Source organism: Choloepus didactylus, chromosome Y (assembly GCF_015220235.1).
Source record: "Choloepus didactylus isolate mChoDid1 chromosome Y, mChoDid1.pri, whole genome shotgun sequence".
NCBI lineage: Eukaryota > Metazoa > Chordata > Mammalia > Pilosa > Megalonychidae > Choloepus > Choloepus didactylus.
In genome coordinates this window covers 14,513,119-14,531,265 of record NC_051335.1, presented here as the reverse complement: position 1 = coordinate 14,531,265, position 18,147 = coordinate 14,513,119, and the positions used below count along the sequence as shown (strand labels likewise).

At 38.6% G+C, this 18,147-nt stretch overlaps 1 protein-coding gene across 1 annotated transcript in view; it reads right to left on the bottom strand.

The window, feature by feature from the left end:
• Positions 1 to 231: 231 nt before the first annotated feature.
• Positions 232 to 18,147, bottom strand: part of LOC119524022 (phosphate-regulating neutral endopeptidase PHEX-like) — a 165,041-nt gene continuing 147,125 nt past the window's right edge. Inside the window, 4 exon segments of the mRNA XM_037822706.1 lie at positions 232 to 334; positions 2,875 to 2,951; positions 6,961 to 7,065; positions 8,068 to 8,133. Of these exon segments, the coding sequence (XP_037678634.1) occupies positions 232 to 334; positions 2,875 to 2,951; positions 6,961 to 7,065; positions 8,068 to 8,133 (351 nt within the window).

Below are 18,147 nucleotides of genomic sequence, written 5' to 3'. Positions count from 1 at the left end.
TTTTCTAAAGAAACATACTTGGATTTGTTTCTTGTGTTCCATTTTTTAAGCTCTAGAACTTTGAACAGATACTGTTTAGGTTCAAGCAGGTCGCCTACACAAATAATGAAAATGCATTAAATATAAACGCTCTCAGGGCAATATAGGTCTAAAGCAGTGGGAGATGAGTGCTTCGTGTGGCATCTGATGACATGTACAGCTCTCTCAGGATGGCATAAGCCAGAGGCACAGCTACCAGAGTCGGCAGGAGTCCGTACCTCTGTTCATCGTGGCATTGGGTGGACAGTTAAAAGCTTTCTGGAATTCTTCAAAGTTGCTAACGGCACCGTTAACTCTACAAAAGATATGTTAAAATACAGGTCATTTAATTCTTACACATCAGCAGGTTCTGGTTAGAATTGTAGCAGTTTATTGCTAAAAGGGATGTTGGCATTCATTTACTCTGTTTACGAGGGAGACAACTGAAGCCCAAAATGGTTAAGTAAGTTTCCAAAGAAATTAACAGAGCTGAGAGGGACTTCATGCCAGGCAACTGCTCCCGTTAGTCTTCCTCCATCATCAAATTCCTATAAAACCATACAGTCACCAATACTTAGCTTTTCTAACTATTTCTTAATTTAAGTTTTTATGGCGGTTATAACTCACATATAGTAAAGTGCACAAATCTTAATTTTTCATGTATCTATGCTCATGTTACCACACTCAGATTAAGACACATGATGTTTCCAGCACCCAGAAGGCTCTTTTGTGTCCCCAACCAACAGTACCCCCAAGGATAACAATTATTCTGACCTCTATCATCACAGATTAGTTTTGCTTGCTTCTGAATTTCATCTAAATGGAATCACACAGTAGGGACTTTTTTGTTCCTGACTTCTTTCACTCAACATTATGTCTGTAGGATTCATCCATATTGTTGCACCTCCAATTAATTTTAAAGAACTCATTCAATCTATCAAAAACACTTTCTCTAAATTCCTATTATGTTTGGAAGGTCATATTTACCTAGCATTTGGTTCATGTAGCAATCAACTAATGAATGGTGCCTAGTTCTTAGAGATGAGTAATTCTTTAAGAGGAGTTAGCCTCAAAACCTGGTATTCTTGCAAGTTCCCTGACCGCAATAAAGATCTCAGATTCCTACTCGGCACTTTGCTTTTAACTGCCTTTGGGAAGTGATATTTCCATTGTGTGGTTTCCACTGCACTCAAAACCTATAGTTACTGCAGACATCAGTAAGAAGCCAGGCAAAAATGAAATAAAATTAAAAAAACCTGCACCTCATCTATTTCCTACTCAACTGCACATTCAAAGAGTTGACTAAAGACTCAGCATTCTCTGTCACCATTTCCTCCCTAATGACTTTGTTACCTACGGGCATTTGAATAAATGTAATGTCCTGTATCCCAAAACTCCTCATAACATCTTGTGTTTTAGCTGGGATGTATGGGTAGGGGTACATGTTTCATAGTGTGAATGATTCACCCCAGACAAGTGTTAAAGATAGAATTTAGCTGATAATTAGTACACATACTCTACAAATTATCAGCTAAAATCCAACATTACAGGCAACTAGTTAGTAAAAGGAAATTAGTTTCTAAAAACTTATCTATTGAGTAATTAATCTACTGTGTGGTTTCATCTGCACCATTTGTCAGTGGAGCACATTTTAGTACATTAGAGACCATCAGCCTTCTTGACAGCTGAGCCCAGTGGGGGAGAACTTCCAACACAGTGATTAGATTTTTATGCTAGTGGGTAATTTATATCCAATTTCTGAAGGATTTCTAAAGCAAGGTTTTAGGAATAAGATTTTTAAATATAGGAGAAATTCTAGATGATTTTCCTGCAATATGCTAATGGATTCATTTAAACATTAAATACAAAGATATCCAGATATAATATGTTCTAAGCAAAGAATGAATAAATGTAAATTATTATGGTTTGTTGCATTTCTCATTTTAATTCTCTGTCCCCTACTATAGACAATTTCTCTCACACTATACAATCTGGCCCAGGGTAAGTAATATTAATTTCAATTTTATTTTTACTAAACATTTTATACATTTTGACAATGAAATAAGATTGTAATTCATAATCCTCTCCCTTTCACATACAAGCAATAGTTTCTAAATACAAGTCAAACTAAAAGCTAAAATGCAGAGGAACTTTTGACTGTACATGAGTTATAATTGCTAAATATCACCATGGATCTTCCCTTGTGTTCAGAGCTATTTGGAAAGAGGGCATTTAGTCATGTTTGTTGGTTGACATGTGAAAGAACAAGAGGTGTTAAATAACGATTTTCTTCAACACAAAGCTCTAGGTGTTTTCAAGCAAAGTACATAAAATCACATCCATTTCTAAGACAACACATAAAATCTTACCCATTTCTAACACAACAAGCACTGTTACTTAGCCCAGACAAAAAAGTAGGCAGTTGGATAAAGCAAATATTCTGGTTTACTGAGAAGTGCCATATATGACACCCATGGAGTGCTGCCTTTCAAAACTTGGAAGATAATAAATGGGATTTAATACTTAAAGCTAGGATTTGGATTCCAACTTATCTTTGGAGTCTTGTACAACCTCATAGGTCTCTTGATAAAGCACTATACTGGAGGTGTGTACAAGTGCCCACCAGCAGAAATTTATTTGAGAGAAAGCTGACTAAACTACCTTACTACTAACTAAAGAAAAGATGCTCAGCTTCTGTTCTGCCAGATTTTTTGGTCTGCAAAATGGCAATCATACTGTTCATGATATGGGTTTTTGTTCAGACTACCTATTTGGTAGAGCACTGGGATGGCTGGGTGGGAGTGGAAGTGGGGAGATGCAGAGTTGAAAACTGGTGTTGCCCCTTTGCCCATTTACCTAAACTGAGGAGGGCTGTGAGCACCAATATGGACTTGTTCTCGGGCAGCTTCTTGTCTGTAGGAATTACATCTCACCTGGAAGAGAAAAACATCCCAATAAGTACATGTCTATTCCAATTACACATTTTCTATTGTCTTAACTGCTCCAAATTATACTGAGGAATAATTTTAGAATCAATGGATGACAAACAATTGTAGTAGATCAGATAAAACCATTATCAGCAGGAACACCTATTGTTGTAATTCCCAGGGTTGAAGGTTTTACCACTGTGAATGATTCTGCAATTTAAGTGAATTAGGAAGCTTTCCAGAGAGGTACTTTAAATCAACGGAGGATAGGCTATGTGCCCAGGAATCAACAGTGTATTCATTCAAATTAATTTAATACTTGAAATAATCAAATTTACCCATATTCATTCAAATCAATAAAATGTATCAACCTTACATTACCGAGTATGGTCAGGGGAAGTTAGTATTTTGCTCGCCTCACTCTAGAACTGTACTTCCCCATCTCCCCTGATGCTAGGTGTGGGTATATGACTTGCTGTGACCAATGAAATGCAAGCAGAAGTGACATATCACTTCCTGGAGAAAGCATTAAAAACCTGGCAGAAGTTTTAAGAGGCTTAAGAACAATTCAGGATGCTACATAAGGGCCTGTGCACATTCTTTCATTCTCTGGAGGGTTCATATAAGCGTAAAAAATTTTTTTTTTATATGGGAGTCTCTCAGGATCCTTCTTGAGTCCTACTGCATTTACCATTTCTTATATTAGTAATTGACATGGTCTTAGAGGATGCGTAATTTTATAGCTTTATCTTTACAGCTCTTGCTTGGAAATAAGGGTTTAATATCAAGGATATATAAGGAGATTCTATAACTCAATGATAAAAAGACAAACAACCCAATTTAAAAATGGACAAAAGACATGGACAGACACTTTTCCAAAGAGGGAATACAAATGGTTCAAAAACATATGAAAAGATGCTCAACTTCAGTAGCTATTAGGGAAATGCAAATCAAAACAACGAGATATCATCTCATACCTACCAGAAAGGCCATTATCAAAAAAAAAAAAAAAAAGAAAGAAAAGAAAACTACAAGTGCTAGAGAAGATGCGGAGAAAGAGGTACACTTATTCACTGTTGGTGGGAATGCAGAATGGTGCAACTGCTCTGGAAGGCAATTTGGTGTTTTGAAACTGTTATGTATCCCAGAAAAGGCATGCTCTTTTACCCCAATCTTCTGGGTGCAGACTTTTTGTGGGTGGGATTATTTCATTAGGTTGTTTCCATGGAGATGTGGCCCACCTAATCGTGGGTGGGACATTTTGATTAGATTTCTTTGAAGATGTGACCTCGCCAATCTAAGGTGGGTCTTAATTAGTTTACTCGAGTCCTTAAGAGAGCTCATGGAGAGAGAGAGAGCTCAGAGTTGACAAAGACCCAGACACTTGGAGATGCAGACAGAAGGATGTTTGGAGATGCTAAACTAAGAGATGAAGCCCAGAGTTTGCCCTGGAGAAGATAACTGAGAACTCACAGATGCTTAAAGAGAAAGCCACTGGAATCAGAAGCTGAAAGCAATGCAACCAGGGAGCAAAGGACCAGCAGACATCAGCCATGTGCCTTCTCAGCTAACAGAGGTGTTCTGGACACCATCAGCCTTTCTTCAGGGAAGGTATCCAGTTGTTGATGCCTTTGTTTGGACACTTTTATGGCCTTAGAACTGTAAATTTGTAACCTAATAAACCCCCATTGTAAAAGCCATTATGTTTCTGGTCTATTGCATTTCAGCAGCTTTAGCAAACAAGAACACTCAGGAAGCTAAGTATAGAATTTCTGTATGACCCAGCAACCCCATTACTAGATACATACTTGGAGGAACTGAAGGCTAAGACACAAACGGACATTTGTATACTGATGTTTATAGTGGCATTATTCACAATTGTCAAGAGATGGAAACAGCCCACCAAATGTCCATCAACGGATGAGTGGATAAACAAACTGTCATATATACATATGATGCAAAATTATGCAGCAAGATGACAGAACAAAGTCACGGTGCATGCAGCCATGTGGATGAACCCTGAGGATATTATGTTGAGAGAAATTAGCCAGAAACAAAAGGACAAAGACTGTATGGTCTCACTCACATGAACTAAGTATTAATGAGCAAACTCTGAGAGTCAGAGTTAAGAACACAGGTTATCAGGAGGTAGAAAGAGGGTAGAGATTGGGCGTTTGATGCTGAAAGAGTACAGAATGTTCAACAGGATTGACTGTAAAGATCCAGAAATGGATAGCACAATTCTATGTGATGGTAGCTCAATATTGTAAGTATAATGAACAGAGTGTGAGTATGGTTGAAAGAGGAAGGCTAGAGGCATGTATGACACCAGAAAGAAAGAGAGAGGATAAAAATGAGATTGCATAACTTAGCAAAGCCTAGAGTGGACAATGATGGTGAATAAATGTAGAAATAGAAAGTTTTTACATGGGGGAGAACAAGTGAATGTCAACATTACAAGGTGTTGAAAATGGGATGGTATATGGGAAAAAATACAATCAATGCAAACTAGGGTCTATACTTAACAGTAACACTGTAATATTCTTCTATTAATTGTAACAAAGGCAATATACCAAAGTTAAATGTCAATAGAAGGGGATATAAGAGAGGGGTATGGGATTTTTCTTGTTGTTGTTTTTCCTTTTTAATTTTTTTATTCTTTATCCTTTTATTTTTTTCCTCTTCTTCCTTCTTTGCGGAAGAAATGGACATGTTCTCCTATAGACTGTGGTGGTGAATGCGTAACCATGTGATTACACTAGAAGCTACTGATAGTTCACTTAAGATGGATTGTATGGCGTGTGAGTCAAAGTGTTTAAAAAATGAACAGAAAGATGCAAGTGCTGAAGAAGATGTATAGAGAAAGATATACCTATTCACTGTTGGTAGGGAGGTAGAATGGTGTAGCCCCTCTGGAGCCCCTCTGGAGGGCAGTGTGGTGGTTTCACAGGAGGCTAAGTATAGGGGTGCTATATGATCCAACAATCCCATTATTTGGTATATACTTCGAAGAACTAAAAGCAGGGAAACGAGTAGGCATTTGCACACTGGTGTTTATGGCAGCAGTATTTATGATTTGCTATGGATGGAGATGGCCTAAGGGTACATCGACTGATGAATGGAAGCGCACATTGTGTTGTATACATACAATGGAATATTGAGTGACTGCAAGAAGGAATGAAGTTATGAGGCATAAAACTAGGTGAATGAACCTTGAGAATATTATATTGAGTGAAATAAGCCAGAAACGAAAGGACAAATATTGTAAGGCCTCACTAATATAAACTAACTATAATGAGCAAATGCTAAGAATTGAATTTGAGAGCATAGGTTATCAGGGGATAGAATGTGGGCAGAGATTGGGCAATCAACGATGCAGGAGTACAGAATGCTCAATAAGGCTTATTGTAAAGGTTCCTAGATTGTAAGCTCTTACAGCAGTCACATCTATTCCTGAGTTTTAACTGTTATTTAAGAGATGTTTATTTGGTACAAAATTTAAATCTTCTGCAGCACACTATCTAATTTAACCTGTATGGTCAGTTTATTTAAACAACATAATTACATGGAACCTAGAATAGGGAATGAGATTGTGTTATTCTACACAGGGTCCTCCAAAGGTTGAGAATAGTGGGATAAAGATAAGTCCACAGATGACGCAAAGGAAGAGAAGAAATCAGGAAAGAGCAGAGCCATGAAAACCAAAGAGCCAGTCATTAGAGCAAATGGTATCAAACACATTAAGAAGTCAAGATATCCTGAAGATGTACCAAGTGAGTTGCCTTAGGATCGGTAACCCACTTGGTAAAAAAATACCAATAAACTTTGATTCAGTTCATTAATTATGTTCCATAGAATACTAACAAGATGAAATGCGTCCTGAAAATAGTCAGCAAGGTAAGATTTTGGCTAGAATCCAAGTTATCCCATTAAATCTTTGTTCCAAACCTCTGATTAAGGGAACAAGCCAAAGTCCCAAATTTCATCTTCACTGTCCTTTTCTTGGTCTACTCACATGAGCATAACTCAGGAAGAAGAGCTGGTTGTTGGTGAATGAGATGCCTGGTAGGAGAGGCTCCTCCACTCCCTGCCTTTTGTCACTTATCCATTTCCTGTAAGCCTAGTCAGAGAAGCAGAAGAGATGATTCTCAGCAATGACTATTTTTCTCTTTTCTCATCCAAAGAAGAAATACTGAAAATGTCTCTACCATGTGCAAAATGTAGTGAGTCAAGTTTTCCTGTAAGGAAACAAACACATGGAAATGCAAGTCAATGTCATCTTATTTAACAGTGAGACAGGTTCACCTGCAAAAAGATCTTACATCTAACAGACATCAAAATCACTGGACCAAAGTATGCAGATGTTAAATAACTCTAAAAAGAAGCATTTCTTTCAATTCCTACCAGGGTACAGACAAATCTAACACAATGAATGGCAAAGCCTATGGCAATAAATTTCAGAAGTAACATATTTCTAATTCTTCATTTTGCCAAGTAAAGGGAAAAACAACCATTTTCTCTCACCATCATCTTATAAACTACATTTTAACTAGAATATAGGGAGGACATAACCTCAGAAAAATAGCCAGCTCTTTAAATTGAAAGCATTTAGCCTTATGAAAGTCTTTCCGCATTATCCTTCTGTTTTTTGTTTAACCACAGACCATTGGATGATGAAAACACAATTGTGGACTCTTACCTGACCCAGAATATGAAAACCACTACCCTGTGGCCACAATTTAAGTTCAATATTTTAAGAGAGAATTATAAGGAGGTCCATAGAGAGAGCTATACTCAAGGAAATCTCATATGACCTTAGCCCCAGGGAGATTTTTGTAACGTGCTGTGATATTATTATGACTGTATTTTCTGAAAACCATCCTTTAAATACATGGTTCTGGACATTGAATATCATGCTTTAGGGTGACTTTACACCCCAGAAAGAAAAAGGAAAGAAATGCAGCTCCAATTACATGAGACTCGATGGGAAATACAATTCTCTTTACAGAAATTCCATAATATCCAGCTCCTCAAGAACATGTCTGTGGTGTAAATTGAGGTACACCCATTCGGTGTTTCAGAGCTTAAGTTTTAAAATCACAGCAAATGTAACAGTGCCTACCCGAAAAGCTTCCCGCAGACCTCCATTATCGGCAATATTTTCTCCCAGGGTCCTCTTCCCCTTAACCTAACAAAAGATACAAGAGAGAAAGAAAAAAAGAATGTTTCACAGTCAACTATCATTCAACAAGAGGCATAAATATTATAGCAAGAAAAAGTGTTGTATTTTAAAGAGAAAATTACTTTCAATAAATCTGAGGTAGTCATAATATATTGTGAGATGCCAAACTAACCCCGGCTAGGTGCTCCCAAATATAATTTAATATTTTATTATGCTACACATTTCTTTCTCACCCACCTCTTTTTGCTCACCAATTTAACCAGCTCCAATAAAATGTTAAGAAGATTCTGAGTGCCTCTGGTTTAATGGGGAAAAACAGAAATGTCAATATGCAGATTACTTTCTCCAATTAACTCACATAATCTAGACTATTCTTCTCACTGTGCCTGTCTTTCCAAAAACTTACCATCCATTCAGAAACAAGATTTCAAGACCAACCATCATCATTTTACCTTCAGCAATCTCCATGAAAAATTAAAAGGAGGGTAGTCCTTATGGGAAACAAACATCAGATAGAAAGTAGTACAGACTGCAAGGCTGAGGTTTGCAGTATGTATGACAACCAGCCAAGCATGGTGAAGAAATTGTTCCAAACATTTGAAGATTCTTTCTCAAAATCTTATATCAGCTGGGACAAAAATATCCTAAGCCAATACAGCCCCTGGGGCCAAATCTGGCCTGCCACATGTTTTTGTACAGCCTGCAAGGTAAGACTGATTGTTATATTTGTAAATGGTTGGGGGGAATCAAAAGAAGAAATGTCATAGCATGGAAAATTACATGAGATTCAAATTTCAGTGTCCATAAATCAAGTTTTATTAGAATGCAGCCCAACACATTCATGTACGTACTATCTAAAGCTGATTCCATGCTACAACAGCAGCATGGAGTAGATGTCAAAGAGACTCTATGGCCCAAAAAGCTAAAAGTACTTACTGCCTGACCCTTTACAGAAAAAGTTTGCCAACCCCTGTATAGCAGATAGAATAATGCCCCCCCCCCCAAAGATGTCTGCATCCTGATCTCTTGAACTCAGGAATAAGTTATCTTACATGGCAAAAGGACTTTGCAGTGTGATTAAATTAAGGATTTTGAGATGAGGAGATTTTCCTGGATTATCCAGGTGGACCAATGTTATCACAAGGTCCTTATAAGAGTTAGAGGGAGGCAGAAGAGTCAGAATAATGCCATGTGAGAAAGCCTTGACCCACTGTTGCTGGCTCTGAAGATGGAAGGGGGCCATGAGCCAAAGAATTCAGACAGCCTCTAGAAGCTGGAGAATGCAAGGCAACAGATTCTCCCCTTGAACTTCCAGAAAGGAATGCAGCCCTACTGACATCTTCATTTTAGCCCAGTGAGAACCATGACAGACTTCTGACCTACAAAACAAAAATTCTGATCTACAGAACTGCTGACCTACAGAACCTAGAAAACAAATATGTGTTGTTTTAAGTCACTAAGCTTGTGGTTGTTACAGCAGCAATAGTAAACTAATACACACTGCTCTGAACTTTCAAGGCATGGATCCTGCCAATTCGTTGCTTTTGAGTTAACTGTCTGATAGCCCAGGTCTCAAGCATATACCAATGAATAAAAACAAATCTTTGGAAAACATTATTCACTGTAATCACCCAGGAACTTCCTAGTTTCAGTCCCAAAAAGCTACCATTTCTGCTTAACAAATGAGGAATCGAAAGCTCATAGTATGTATCAGGCTTGTTGGTACCCTACCTAGATCTCTTTTCCCACCAGGCCTCTGCACCCATTCCTGCAACTGCTAACATCTCAGGAAGATTAACCTTAGCTTATGGGAGTCACCTCACCTGGAGATTGCTGGAAGGTTACACCCCACCTTCCAGGAACTAACTCCCGGGCTGAACAATTTTTGTGGTACAATTCATATGGGATCAGGCTGAGACTGAACTTTCCTGAAATAACACGTCTCTCCCACTCTCCTATAGTATTCTCCTAAAAGCACTTCCTCAATAAATCACTTTACCTAAGAAGCCCCTTCTTGGGCTCTGCTTCCAGTGAACCTGACTTAAGACAAAGTGATTAAGCTGTCTGCCTACATTTTACACGCAGTCTGTCTCCAGAGCCTTTGCTCCGTAATATGTTACCTTCTTAATCCTCAACTCTTCTTGACTCTTGGCACTTCTGTTTACACCCACTCATGCCTGCATTTAATCTTTTTGCTTTTGAATCTAAGCTTTACCTCAGCTAGAGGCTCTGGGAGGAGGCTCACCACACTGGCTCCTCATACTCAGGACTGCCTCAGCAGACCAGGCCACCTTACGTTTGGCCTCTCAGCACTCAACAGCTGCCGACAGTCTGCTTCTACGGTGCCCCATCTGGGCTCCCAATTCACTACAAAGAAAAATTCAGACACAGTGCACTGACCTCCACAAATGAAGCCAGAAAAAACAAAGCACAACCCTTTATATCTATAAAGGAAGCCACCCACTCTCCTGTGGGAATGAAACTGAAGCAGTTTCTGATGGTTCAGTGGCTCTGTGCTGAGAGAGGCATGCCCTCTCTATTGTCCCTGTGACAAAGGCACACATTTGTCAGAATTAAGTTTCAACATCTGATGCTTTGGCCAAAATGGATGTTGCAGAAGAGTCCACCCACACATCACCTTGGTGTAAAACAAACTTAAGATGAGAGAACCAGAGCACGGGGTGAAGGAAAGAGTACAGACTTCAAAGTCATACAAACCTAGATTCTATAATGGGTTTGAACCTTTTTGAGCCTCAGTTGCCTCCCAAGACCAACTTGAGGGTTAAGTTTGGTTCAATTAAGTAACTCAAAAGTCTAACTCCCATGCTTGGCATGGGAATATGCATTCCCTTCCTCCAAGAAAACCACTCTGTTTTTTCAGCCCCCAAGTCTTTGGCTTTGTTTACTCCTGGGATGGGATGCCGTACGAATATGTGACAAAGTATTAGGAATATTAACTACCATTTATTGAGCACTTACTGCGTGAGGGGCATTGGGATGGGGCTCTACATTACTTAACTCATTTACGTCTCACAACATTAACTAACCTGCCCAAATTCATAAAACTAGTAATTGGTTGAATGAAGATTTGGACCCATGGCTCACTCTAGAACCCTCCACTATGCTTTTCTTGAAGCAACGTGTACTTGAGATGAATTTTCACAATGTGCTAACCCTTGAATTGAATAGAGATACACAGAAACACCTATTTTAGGTCTTCACACATCACAGTTGTAGATACAAACAAAATACAAGCAGAGAAATGGCTTTCCCACAAAACTGGGTAAAAGACATAGACATACTGTTCAGGGACACTGACTCTGGCTTCTTGTGCCCTGAATAAGGAGTGATCTCATTCATGCTGGATGTGGTTTAAGAACCAGGGGAGCCCATCAGTGTCTATAAATAGTCCATTTAAAAAGTACATGGATTTTTCCCCTCAATTCTTCTGGAATTGTGGGATAACCCCCAAATATAATAGACTGGAGGAATACCAAAGATTTGTATGATTTTTTAAATCTGGTAGGATATCAGGATGGGGTGCATGCCTCGTAAAGGGACAAAGAAACCCTGGGAAAACCACAAGTTATACTGATCTGTTCCAGTTCTGTGTGGCTGCGTTGTTTCTGTTAGGTGCCATGCCCTTCACAAAATGAATTAGAAACATACAGTATGCACACGTGTGTTTTACAGGAAGGTTACTCTGCAGACCCACAACTTACCAACAGGTCCTTATTATTGGTATCTTATTTTTAAATACAACTGAAGTAGTACAGCAGGAAACACAACAGAAAAATACAAAAAAAAAAAAAAACAATTAGTAATGGAGACAGGTCATGAAAATCAATGTGCTAAGCCAGCAAGATGAGACGAAAGGGGTGTTAAAACAATATGCAGTAGATAAATCAGTTCTATCAGTCATTTCTCTAAATGTTGCCAAACTGAATTATTCCATTAAAATGCAATATTATGAGGGAGGGGGCAAGATGGCAGCATAAAGAGGAGTGGAATTTAGTTACTCCCCCTGGAACAACTAATAAACAGCCAGGAACAACTAGTAAATAATTTGGAATTACTGCTGGGGAACAACTGTGATGGTCCACACATCATACACCAACCTGGAATGGGAGGAATACCTAAGATTGCAGCATAAAATCTGTAAGTAAAAAATACAGAACTGCTCCCCCTCCCCCCACAGCAGGCTGAGCTGCAAACCTCACTGTGGTAGAAAGCAGCACTCTTTGAGCAGGTGAATATAGCCCAGCCCAGCTCCAACTGGGGTTTTAATTAACAAAGTGCACTGCTGAATACAAGCTACAAACCCCTAACAAGCAGACAGAGGCTTTTAGTGATGACTGACCTTAAAAAACTGGAGGACTCCTCTGTCCAGGTGGGGGAGCCCAGAAGACCAGGTACTCTCTGGTCAACAGGCAAAACTAGGGGGCTGTGGACTGGCTCTGAAATGGGGCTTTCTGTCCCTTCTTATCTCTCAACCTGAGGGGCTCAGTGGAGAAAGCCTCAGCCATTTTCAGTCTGCAGCGCTCTGACCCAGACAGGGGAGGAGATAACAGAGTCAGAGAGACAGAGGAGCTACTCAAATGCAGATGATAACTCCCTAGGGAGTCTATCTTCCTGAGAGGAAGGCAGTGAGGCCCAGCTCTTACTACCAGTCTTCCCTTAAGAACCAGACCCCAGAGCCTGGGGGAAAACAGCCAAAACAGAAACTAAAGGGACCACACCTTCTTATGCCAGGTGGGAGCAACAGGCTGACAGGCGCCACTTGCTGGGCATGTTAGGGAAAGCACAGCAGCTAGAGAACTCACAGGAAAGTCTGTCAATATCCAAGACACATCCACAGGGAGACTTGAAACTGAATATAACCCCATTCTGAGATCTGAACCTGTTCTGGTCTAGGAAAATCTGATTGGGGTAACCAAGGAAACCAGATGTCTAGACAACAGAAAACTACAATCTATGCTAGGAAAAGCAAAGATATGGCCCATAGGAACAAACTTACACCTCATTCAAGATACAGTTGAGATACTCTTTCCCTTTAATGAAATAATCTATTAAAGATTTTCAAAGAAATATGCTAAATCAAATAAAAAAGCCAAATCAATGACTTCAAGGAAGATATGGCAAAAGAGATGAAGCCTATAAAGAAAACACTGGGCAAACATAAGGTAGAAATCTAAAGTTTGGAAAAACAACTGGCAGAATCTATGGATGTGAAAGGCACAACACAAGAGATGAAAAACACAGTGAAGACATACAACAGCAGATTTCAAGAGGCAGAAGAAAACACTCAGGAACTGGAGAACAAGACACCAGAAAGCCTACACACAAAAGAACAGGTAGGGAAAAGAATGGAAAAATTTGATCAATATCTCTGGGAATTTAAGGACAAAATGAAATGCAGGAATGTATATGTCATTGGTGTCCCATAAGGATAAGAGAAGAGAAAAGGAACAGAAGCAATAATAGAGGAAATAATCAATGAAAATTTCCCATCTCTTATGAAAGACATAAAATTACAGATCCAAGAAGCACAGCATACTCCAAACAGAATAGATCTGAATAGGCCTACGCCTAGACACTTAAAAATCAGATTATCAAACGTCAAAGACAAAGAGAAAATCCTGAAAGTGGCAAGAGAAAGGCAATCCATCACATACAAAGGAAGCTTGATAAGACTATGTGCAAACCTTGCAAGGTGTTAAAAATAGGGTGGCATTGGGGAAAAAATACAATCAATGCAAACTAGGGACTACAGCTAACATAAACATTGTACTATGCTTCCTTTAATGTAACAAAGGCAATATACCAAACCTAAATGCCTATCAGAGGGGGACATAAGGTGGGGGGTATGGGACTCTTGGCATTGGTAATGTTGTCTCACTCTTTTATTCTACTTTAGTTTAATTCTATCTTTCCTTTTGTTACTTTTTAGCTGTCATTTTTTTCTTTCAATTTCTTTTTCTTTTTCTTTTGTCTCTCTACCTTCTTTGACTCTTCCTCCTTCTTTGTGGAAGAAATGGAGATGTCCTTAGAGAGTGGTGATGGTGGTGAATACGTAAATACATGACTGTACAGGGAACCATCGATTGTTTACTTAGGACATAATGTATGGTGGGTGAACAAAACTGTCTTAAAAAACAGCTTGATGAAGAAACCTTGAGGTTACTATGTTGAGTAAAGTAAGTCGGCATATAAGGACAAATATTGCATGATCACACTGATATGGACTAATTATAACGTGTAAACTCATAGACATGAAACATAAGTTACCAGGATACAGAATGAGGCTAAAGAACGGGGAGCAGTTGCTTATTATGAACAGAATGTTCAACTAGGTTGAACTTAAGTGTTTGGAAATGGACAGAGGTGATGGTAGCACATTATTATGAGAGTAACTAACAGTGCTGAATGGTGTGTGAATGTGGTGCACAGGGGAAGCTTAGAGTCACGTATGTCACCAGAAGGAGGTTAAAAAATGAGAATGTATAAAACAGTGAATCTTTTTTTTTTTTTCACAGTGAATGATCATTTATCTGTATAACCAATATAAATTTGAGAATCCACATTTCTACAAGTCATAGCTAACTTTCAAAGAGCTTAACTAACCCACAAAATGTGAAATCCTAGGAAACTGTCAAAGGAGTCATTAATCTGTTTTTCATTTTACCATTTGGAAACAGAACTGCAAACAATTACCACAAAGATTTTCATATCCACTTTCTTTATGTTCTGATACATTAGAAGAGGATTTACATAGTCCATTTAATAAAGCTGCTCACACAATAATAAACATTACATGGTATTCAGTTATTGAGCTGTTTTTGATCATGTAAACTTTGAAATAAGACCGTAGGACAATTCTTCCTCTCACTTTCTTAAGTTTGTATGATATCAAGATGGGTGGGAAAGAAGAGAAACACAAAGAATTCTGGAGCTTTGAAACTTAAAAACAGATTTTATGTATTTGCTAGTGTAGAATGGAATGAACATGATTTTTCTTAAGAGCGTGTGTAGAAACCTATGAAATTTTATAATTTCTTCAAATTCTCCAAGTAAAGAGATTAAAACTTTCAACCATTACTCTTAACCAGGTACCCAAATGTTGAGAAAACATGTTTTCCTACCCCTGCATCAGTGTGAAGTTGTCATTGGCTTTCCCCACCCCCTCAGTCTCTGCCTTGCTAACATGGTGTCACTGCAAAATTCCTGGCATTGGAAGTGAAGGGGAAGAGGCCATACCATAAGCGTGTTGATAATGAGGAGATAGAAATAGCAAACCAGCTGGATTGTCCTAATAAAGTATGTCTGGGATTTAGAGACACAACAACTATGTGTTCAGGTCATCCAAATGCATTCTCACCAACTGGTTTCTTCAATGACATTTTTGGATATTCTAACTCAGGATCTTTCTAAATGAATGTTGTGTATTAACTTCACAACTCTATGGAAAAAAAAAATTAAAACTCACTTTTTCTGGCAATGATTATCATACCCAAGGCACCTCACATTATTTAATATCAAAAATATTAGACAAAATGGTCTCTAACAGATATCTTAATTTTTAAAAATACTTATTGTTTTATAGTTATATATGGGTGACAGATATATTACATTTCACTATAAATATATATATATATATTTTTTAATCATCATTTTATTGAGATATATTCACATACCACGCAGTCATACAAAACAAATTGTACTTTCGATTGTTTACAGTACCATTACATAGTTGTACATTCATCACCTAAATCAATCCCTGACACCTTCATTAGCACACACACAAAAATAACAAGAATAATAATTAGAGTGAAAAAGAGCAATTGAAGTAAAAAAGAACACTAGGTACCTTTGTCTGTTTGTTTGCTTCCCCTACTTTTCTACACATCGATCCATAAACTAGACAAAGTGGAGTTTGGTCCTTATGGCATTCCCAATCCCACTGTCACCCCTCATAAGCTACATTTTTATACAACTGTCTTCGAGATTCATGGGTTCTGGGTTGTAGTTTAATAGTTTCAGGTATCCACCACCAGCTACCCCAATTCTTTAGAACCTAAAAAAGGTTGTCTAAAGTGTGCGTAAGAGTGCCCACCAGAGTGATCTCTCGGCTCGTTTTGGAATCTCTCTGCCACTGAAGCTTATTTCATTTCCTTTCACATCCCCCTTTTGGTCAAGAAGATGTTCTCCATCCCACGATGCCGGGTCTACATTCCTCCCCGGGAGTCATATTCCACGTTGCCAGGGAGATTCACTTCCCTGGGTGTCTGATCCCACGTAGGGGGGAGGGCAGTGATTTCACCTTTCAAGTTGGCTTAGCCAGAGAGAGAGGGCCACATCTGAGCAACAAAGAGGCATTCAGGAGGAGACTCTTAGGCACAAATACAGGGAGGCCTAGCCTCTCCTTTGCAGCAACCGTCTTCCCAAGGGTAAAACTTATGGTAGAGGGCTCAACCCATCAAACCACCAGTCCCCTATGTCTGTGGTCATGTTAGCAACCATGGAGGTGGGGTAGGCGAATACCCCTGCATTCTCCACAGGCTCCTCAAGGGGGCACTACATCGTTTTTTTTTGTTTTTTTTTTTTTTCCTTGTTTGTCTTTTTTCTTTTTTTTTTTTTTTTAACTTTCCCTTCTTTTTTCAAATCAACTGTATGAAAAAAAAAGTTAAAAAGAAAACAAACATACAATAAAAGAACATTTCAAAGAGACCATAGCAAGGGAGTAAGAAAAAGACAACTAACCTAAGATAACTGCTTAACTTCCAACATGTTCCTACTTTACCCCAAGAAAGTTACATACTATAGCAACATTTCAGTGAACTTGTTCCTACTACATCCATCAGAAATTAACAGACCATAGTCATTTCTGGGCATCCCCAGAACGTTAAATAGCTTATCTGTTCTTCTTGGATTATTGTTCCCCCTTCCTTAATTGCTCTCTACTGCTAGTTCCCCTACATTCTACATTATAAACCATTTGTTTTACATTTTTCAAAGTTCACATTAGTGGTAGCATATAATATTTCTCTTTTTGTGCCTGGCTTATTTCGCTCAGCATTATGTCTTCAAGGTTCATCCATGTTGTCATATGTTTCACCAGATCGTTCCTTCTTACTGCCGCGTAGTATTCCATCGTGTGTATATACCACATTTTATTTATCCACTCATCTGTTGATGGACATTTGGGTTGTTTCCATCTCTTGGCAATTGTGAATAATGCTGCTATGAACATTGGCGTGCAGATATCTGTTCGTGTCACTGCTTTCCGATCTTCCGGGTATATCCCGAGAAGTGCAATCGCTGGATCGAATGGTAGCTCTATCTCTAGTTTTCTAAGGAACTGCCAGACTGACTTCCAGAGTGGCTGAACCATTATACAGTCCCACCAACAATGAATAAGAGTTCCAATTTCTCCACATCCCCTCCAGCATTTGTAGTTTCCTGTTTGTTTAATGGCAGCCATTCTAACCGGTGTTAGATGGTATCTCATTGTGGTCTTAATTTGCATCTCTCTAATAGCTAGTGAAGCTGAACATTTTTTCATGTGTTTCTTGGCCATTTGTATTTCCTCTTCAGAGAACTGTCTTTTCATATCTTTTGCCCATTTTATAATTGGGCTGTCTGTACTATTGTCATTGAGTTCTGGATTTCTTTGTATATGCAAGATATCAGTCTTTTGTCAGATACATGGTTTCCAAAAATTTTTCCCATTGAGTTGGCTGCCTCTTTACCTTTTTGAGAAATTCCTTTGAGGTGCAGAAACTTCTAAGCTTGAGGAGTTCCCATTTATCTATTTTCTCTTTTGTTGCTTGTGCTTTGGGTGTAAAGTCTAGGAAGTGGCCGCCTAATACAAGGTCTTGAAGATGTTTTCCTACATTATCTTCTAGGAGTTTAATGGTACTTTCTTTTATATTGAGATCTTTGGTCCATTTTGAGTTAATTTTTGTGTAGGGGGTGAGGTAGGGGTCCTCTTTCATTCTTTTGGATATGGATATCCAACTC